At 45.0% G+C, this 7,916-nt stretch overlaps 1 protein-coding gene across 1 annotated transcript in view; it reads left to right on the top strand.

Annotated features, from left to right (window-relative positions):
- The window catches only part of LOC119183193 (uncharacterized), a 100,213-nt gene that overhangs the window by 71,598 nt on the left and 20,699 nt on the right, over nt 1-7,916 (top strand). The window contains exons 16-18 of the mRNA XM_075887872.1: nt 5,385-5,481; nt 6,070-6,122; nt 7,113-7,209. Coding sequence (XP_075743987.1) covers nt 5,385-5,481; nt 6,070-6,122; nt 7,113-7,209 — 247 coding nt within the window. The remainder of the gene's footprint in view (nt 1-5,384; nt 5,482-6,069; nt 6,123-7,112; nt 7,210-7,916) is intronic.

The raw sequence follows: 7,916 nt of genomic DNA, 5'->3' as shown, positions 1-7,916 counted from the left end.
CTCAGGACATGTGGTAACCACGGAGCCAAACCATCATATAGAAATAACTAGAATAATAAGAATCGGGTAAATCAGATTTGGCAAGCACTCTCAAATCATGAGAGTTAATCTGCCACTAACCCTTAAAATGAAAGTATATAAAAACTGCATCTTGCTGGTACTCGCGTACAGAGCAAAAACCTGGAGGCCTACAAAGAGGGTTCAGCTTAAATTGAGAATAACCCAGTGAGCAATAGAAAGGAAGATGATAGGTGTACCTTAAGAGAGATAAGAACAGAGCAGAGTGGGTCAGGGAACAAACCGGCGTTAAGGATATCATAGTTGAAATCAAGAAAAAGTGGACAGGGGCTGGGCACGTAGCACGTAGGCACGATAACAACTGGTTATTAAGGGTAACTGACTGAATTCGCAGAGAAGAAAAATTAATGAATGGAGACAGGAAATTAGGTGGGCCGATGAGAATAAAACGTTCGCAGGTATAAGTTGGCAGCAGAAAGTAGAAAACCGGGTTGATTGGCGAACAATCCTAGAGGCCCTTGTCCCGTGTCGTGAAGCTGCTGATGTTGATGATGATGATGATGTTTATGATGATACGGAATTTCATTTTTCTAGAATCTTTGTGTATTTTTATCCATCATTGTCTGACTTGCTGGTGCCGGTGATGACATAAACGTGGTGGTCGCGGTAAGAGTTATTGACAAAAATAATAATGAACGAATTATGGACAATTCAGACAGTTCGTTACTTGACGAAACGCTTTCCATTATCTGAAATTTTGGAAGGAGCAACCGAGACAATCAGTGCGCAGTTCTGACGCATCACCTCAATAACAACCCGTGCCGAGTATGAAATTATCACAGAGATGGCCTACATGTGCGTTAGACGGCGCGCCGCTTTTTGGTACGGGATATGTAGGAGGTGTACGGGATATATTGCTGCCAAGATCGCTGTTCCCAGATTTAGATGTATGAACAGCAACTGTGTTTCGTGCTCCTGATAATTGCATCTCTGAAGGCACAAACAGCGATAATAACATGATAAGCTGATTAACCTTGAAATTTAAGGTATTATTTCGGGTTTGTGCGATAACATGCTGCGTTTCTGCTAACTTGGTCGTTCCTAACTACTCGGACTCATCGAAGTCCACTACAGGGTATATTAACCACTACCACGCGCAAGTTAAATGCTACGTTCTCGGTGCGAACAAGATGGCCTTGAAGGGGGGGGGGGGCAAGTTTTCGTAACTCAATGTATGTTGCAATATAACACACTCGAATGCGTGTATTCGTCTTCAGAGCTAGTTTCTTCATGTCAGCGTTAGTACTCATTTTCGCGGTCGGTAAACGTTGGTCAGAGGCTTCCAGACCGTTGTTTGGCAGGCGGGTGTTCTATCGAACTTTTAGCCCTCATGTGGCTTTTATTTCTATTCTGCTTTTCTATATCTGTAAACATAAAATTATCATCTATAGGCCGTCGTCTGGTGTCTCAAGAGAGTGAGCTGAATGAGATGTTATATTATTCATCACTTCCCAAAAAATATGCGGGTCGATTAAAAGGTTGACAGGCAAGCAGGTCCTTTATTAAGGCTGTTGTTGGGCTGGTTGATGCATGCCGCAATAAAATTAGACGACACAGACTACCAGGGAGAAATAGGCGAAAGGAAAGAGCGTCAAAAGAAACAAACGCTTTTTCCTTTCACCTATTCTTATGCGATCATCTGCATCTTCTAATGTTGCGGTAGCAAAGACGTCTCTTGCAAATTTAAGATGATACACGAACAAATAACTGGTAAAAAGGCCACCAATTGGAAGAAAATTCCAATCAGTGTTCATCTCCACTTAAAGATCATGTTCCCGACGTGCCATCGAATCTCCCGAGGAGGGAGTCCTACATGATTTCACATTACCTGGGTCTGCTCAAAGCATCCCCAAAACATAGAAACGGCAACAACACACCCGCTGGGCCACTGGAATATAAAATGAACCCACCACGAACGCACAGACACCCCCCTCACCCACCACAAACACACATCGACGCGGAAGTGCCTGGTTGTTCTAGGAGGCCGGTTGCACGATACAGCTATTTTAGAAGGCCAACGCCACTATGGCCAACGCACAATTTTAATTTCTGCTAAACACCACGATACAAATTTTAATTTGAGAAAACACTGGCTTAGTAGCAATAGCAGAGTTTCGTTGCATGTTAGCGCGTTGAAGCAGCTCATCATGCTTTAAAAAGTTCAGGAGGGGTGAGTGATTATGCGGAGGGACATTATGAAGGTGTGCCCACTCCGGACAGTCTGTGTAGCATATAGGTGTTATGTCTGAGATAAGCTGACTAAAGGCTCTAGCAATTTGCCAGAACAGCTGCCGCAAATCTTTGAGGCCGGAATCACCGCTATGTTTTCGAGATAGCAGGTTACGATGAACCAGGCACCATAGTTGGGCCACGATGTACTAATTACTTGTAGTGAGACTATAGGAAATATTGCACATGTAAACAAGGCTACATTTTGTTTAACTTTGAGACTGCTGTACTGAAAAGAATACGCTGACACAGTGATGATTGAGCTTTGACACTAGAATAGATATTTTGGGAGTTCTCGTTGCCATTGCTGAATAAAATATACATTTATTTAAGCAAAAGTGGTACCTCCTATTACATATGTAATACTATGACCACACAAAATTGTTCATTAGACAAACAAACGGTTAATTGAATAGTGTTAGAGTGTTCATTTCACTAGAATTCTGGTGTCGACGTCGACATCGGTATCGGTGGCGTAGGTTGCTAGCCATAATTAGATTATCGTCTTGTCTGTGACCGCAATTCCAGAAAAAATGCAAATGAAATAAATACTAAAAAATTTTTGGGCCTGAGTGAGAACAGAACCCAGGCTTTTTGTGCAGAAAGCAGGTGTTTTTTCACAGAGCCGCATTATTTCCTTATACGGCTGAGGACAGAAAAAAAAAAACGCATCATATGAATGTCATGTAGTGGAAGGAATCTCTTTAACGCATGGAATACATTATAGCAGAAGCACAGAATCAAGCCAGGCATCAAAACATGTGAAATACGGATCGAGTGGGTGTTTAAAGGGCCACGTGTTACAGAGTGCTCAGACGTATTCAATTATCATCGTCCGCAACAGGATTAACAAAGTGAACAGGTCTGTAGGTTCACGCGCTGCCTCACAGAGGCGTAGTGGACTCTCCTCTGATTCGCAAAAGAGATAATTATGGCGTTGCGGACACCGAAGAACTGCAATTGCATAAGGCAACCTAGGATATTTTGAAACGGCAAATGCTAAGTGCAGGTTCATTAGTTTCCTTATACGACAGGGTTGAGGCGTGCAGCCGAAGCGAGACTAGCCGCTGAGAAGAAACGCTGTGCACGGAGCCAGATTACGCTGTCACGTTGTACTCTTGAAGGCTGAACTCAAGCGCCCTACAAGTTTTTCACCCCATCGGGAAGGTGTGAGTGAAAGACAGCGTCATAGTGCCCAAAGTGGAGGGATCTTCAGTTGCAGAGGACAATTAATCTATAGGTAGGTAGGTAATAAACTTTATTAAACATCAAACGAGGAATCACTTGCCCGAGCTAGGCCTACATGACCAATCGTCCACGGAGCATCGTGAGATGTCCTGGGCGATAGCCCTGGCTCACTGGACAGCCCAGATTTGGTGCACTGCACGTGGAAGGGGAAGGGCGGCTTGCCACCGCTCAGCCAGTCATCCTGGGGTACACACTCACGCTCGTCCGAGTAGTGGCGGTGAACACCGCAGTCGCACTCACAAAGTATATGCGCCATATTGGCTGTCTCGTGCCCGAACAATGGACAGCCGGGTGACGGTTGGAGCGAGGGACACAGTCTATGCAGTTGTCGGGGATTCTCGAATGTGTCGGTCTGCAGACGCCTCAGATCAGACGCCTGACACATTTCTAGTGGCATGTGGGGTGGTAGGTAACGTCGTCGCGTTTTAAAGACGATAGTCTTTCTTGGGGACCATCGACGCAAAAACTTTGGTGTGTCTGTCTGTCTGTACATTTGTCTGTTTGTCCACCGTTACCGTGAATTGGGTACTCGAAACGGCACCAGCAGACACCCCGAACAGCCAACCCCATCCGCAGCGCCCACCAATGTTGCTCAAGATTTAGCGTTCCTACTTGTGCAATTGTTCATTGAAAAACAATTATTGTACACGTCTGATGCGCCATAATAACACGTATATATTCTGCATGTGCGTATTTTACATGAAAAGGCATGTATAAGTAATATTAAAGACCCTAGCGCTTATCACGCTGCGCTGACCATGCAACGCTTGACCGAAACGGCAAACGTTTGCAACGCTTTGCTAAGACGAGACGGTAGTGGCACCTACCCGTTGCTTTGCGTTCTACACTTTATGACCTGAGAGACGGGCGCGTTCATCCGTCTCGGAGGCTCCGAGACGAGTCATACACCCGTCTCGGAGCCACGCGCTCTGTTTTCCAAGAAAACTGCAAGATGACACTCATGTGTCACGTGTGACGTGACTTGATGCTCTCGTTCGCCTCCGCTGCACGCTCGAGGCACTCTAACGCAGCGCCTCCAGAATACCATTCACCGATTTTCTTGAGCAGAACATGAAATAAATGTCTTGTTCACTCTCTCCACGTGCAAGACTATCGTCTTTCGACGACATTTGCAGATTAAATGCAGATACGGGACCATTTTTTTTAATGGTTGAGGATCTCGTGGAAAGTAACCATGATGTCCTTGCAGTCCTGTAAAGCCTCCGGGTCTGTTATCGTCGTCGCAAAGGTATTATGTCCTCCGACCTCGGGTGCCTCGCCATCATCGTTTTGTCGCACATCGGCGGCCCTTTCGTCTGCGTCGCGGCAGGTTAGCAGTGTCGCGACGAAGTGGGCGCGCTCGTAGTGGTTGCACGGGAGGTCAGATCTTTGGTCGCTGCCAAGGTCTCCCACGTGCACAAGGAACGATTTGAGAGACTTGGCAGCAATCGCGCTAGACTTGAAATCTTCGGCTCTGGCGTTTAGCATGTGCGCCGACTCGACAGATGCCCATCCCTTCGTAAAGTTTTGGACCACCGTCTTGGCGTCACTCACGATAAGTGTGTCCTCGTTTTTACTATGAACTATTGCGAGGGCTATGGCCATTTCTTCCACCACCATGGAAAATGCAGGTGTCGATTGACGTCGTTGTTGCTCTCGCTCGTACTGCTATTGTGTGCGGTTAGGCCGGGGGTACCTAGCAGTGTACATGGCACATTTCTCAGCATTGCTTTTTGCCATCGTGATATGCTATTGAAAATAGCATCGGACAGTGAATATTTCTTCGCAGTTCGTGTAGCTGAATGTAAATTGTTCACCTTGTTCTCTAGGTGGCTCCGAAGGGCATTCTCTTTTTGGAACGACAAGGGAATAACGCACCTTACATTACGACAGTACATGCGCTTTCTCTACGACCTCTACACAAAGGTGGGTGGTTTTTCTTCATATGACCATAATTAGCGCGAGAACATTGCAATTACGAATAATGTTTTCACAAAAAATAGAATGCTCTCTTAATCATAACCCTTGCTGTATGTTTACTCAAGGTTAAAATAAAAATAACTCGAATGACGTCACCCACAAAGCTAAGCCGGTGTGCATTCTAGTGAAACTGCATACAGTGCACCGACTGTAGCGTAAGAATCCAAAGCACGCAACTTTTGAAGTAATATTGAATTGTTTATTAAGGGAAAACATTTTGAGGTACTATCGGCGTCAAATGAAACGTGAAAAGTGGCAAGCATTCACGATAGCATAGTGCGCATCATACAGTAATCACCGTGAACGTGCACCATGTTACCAAAACGAAGTGCAGTAATCCTTTAAAGGGCGATGATTGAATGGTACACGCTATGCCATTTCCAATGTATGCCGCTGTCCGCGTTTCGTTTGACACCGATTGTACATCAGGAAACATTACCCTACAAATCTATTGGCTATATCCGTACACGCGGAGTCTGTATCTGTAGCGCCAAATATTGCGCTATGTGCAATGCGTATCATCTATTACTGCAGCCCGTGAACAGAGTGATCATCCAAGCCTACAATCAATATGGTCGCGTGTACGGGTAAGTGCACCTTCTTGCTTTGCGGTGCTTTATCGAGAATTGCTTTGTATCCGCGTCTTCGTTGCCTCATATGCACTACTTGCACGGCACGTCATGTGATGCCATAATGATAATATTTGGGGCTTTACGTGTAATAGCCACCTCCAACAAAATGTCACGGAGTGAAAGTAGACAGAGGGTAGTAATATATTTACAAATTGTACACGGAGTACACAGTGTCCTTGAACCAAGATGGCGGAGTGGCAACCACAACACGAGCTTTTTTTCAATCGTCATCTTCGTCGCCTTTATGGTGCATTACTTGATGTTAATGATGACTTGTATCAATATGATTAAGATGCATCATAGTGGAGAGCTGTGGAACTTTCGACCATCTGGTGTTCTTTAACTTCGCTGACACGGGCATCTAGCACTTCACCTCCATCAGAACGCACCACCCATGGAGGCATTGCACCAGCGATGTTCGGGTGAGCAGTTACTCACCGTTACCACAGCGGCAGAGTGTAATACAATGCCAACCATCGAATAAGTATGGTACCTCACAAAAAATGTTCCCGCATATAACTGTTGTTAGGTAATTACTAGCCGTCTGCACGAATTATATGTCAAGTAACGCGATCGGCTAAACTTTCCCCTCACGGAAAATTCTAGATTAAAAGCATTCTGTAAACTCGGGCTATGTTCTTTTGCTCTAACCAAATTTAGATGATATCAACTGGGTTAACATCAAGTTAGTTAACCGGCATGAAACGTAGTTTTCAAATGGTCCTACTGGAGATCTTGGCGAGTATTGGGTCGGTTTGGCAACGAGTGTGTGTAAAAGAGTCGGCGAACACGTCATACCACATGTGCACACATGCGTGTATCACACTGCAGCAGTGTTTGCCGAAGTCAGCTAGATTTTTGCCGACCCCCCTTTTTGCGTCAAATTCTTTTTTATCTATAATTATCTTTTTAGCTGAAGTACATACTCATGAGTTGTCATTGCAGCTCCTACCAAGGCCTGGCACCAACTCTCGTGGTCGGGGATCCAGACATCTTGCGAGAGGTCATGGTCACAAAATTCAAGAACTTCTCTGACAGATCGGTATGTTGATATTTTGGTTGAAGTACTTTTCCCTTCCGAAAAACCGCTATAAATTAGTGATGCACACAGACTACACAATTTTTTGAATGATTTTTTGTCGACACTGCACAGGGCTTCTTGGCTAAGGTAGGGCATGAATGATATATCGTCAAGGACGTATGAACAGTCTGTTATGCATGTCTTGCGGCTACTGTGATACATTAGAACACCTGGTTTTAGAATGTCCTGCATTCGCTTTGCAGCGGGCTCTGCTCATGAAAGAATATGTACTTATTGAAATTAAGTGCATGACCCTTGATGATCGCCTGTTAGCGGGAGCATGTGCTGCTCGGTGTGGCCAAGCCCGTGGAGTCCTGCTAACTTTTTTGAACTAAACCAATTTGACCATGTGTTTACAAACATTTTTCCATATCGCTACTCAGTTGCGTCCTGTCTTTGTTATTATTTTTTCCATCTCTCCTTTCTGTCTTCCTATCTTTCTTTCCTCTATGTTTTACTCTCCTCGAAGGAGTGGGCAGGTGTTGTGCCTATTTAGGCGGCACTCGGGAGCTTGTCTCCTTGCTATCTCCTGTGAATCGTGGATTGTGACGAGACAATAGGATATTCAATGTGTTCCTGTGATTGCTTTGTGAGTTAACACGGCGTGCTACGCGAACCATCAAACAAACTACATAATAGACGTTTTTTTCGAAGAGAAGGTCCTCGAG

The sequence above is a fragment of the Rhipicephalus microplus genome, chromosome 3 (genome assembly GCF_043290135.1).
Source record: "Rhipicephalus microplus isolate Deutch F79 chromosome 3, USDA_Rmic, whole genome shotgun sequence".
In the NCBI taxonomy this organism is placed as follows: domain Eukaryota; kingdom Metazoa; phylum Arthropoda; class Arachnida; order Ixodida; family Ixodidae; genus Rhipicephalus; species Rhipicephalus microplus.
The sequence above is the reverse complement of the archived record's forward strand: the minus strand, read 5'-3'. Positions and strand labels throughout refer to the sequence as shown.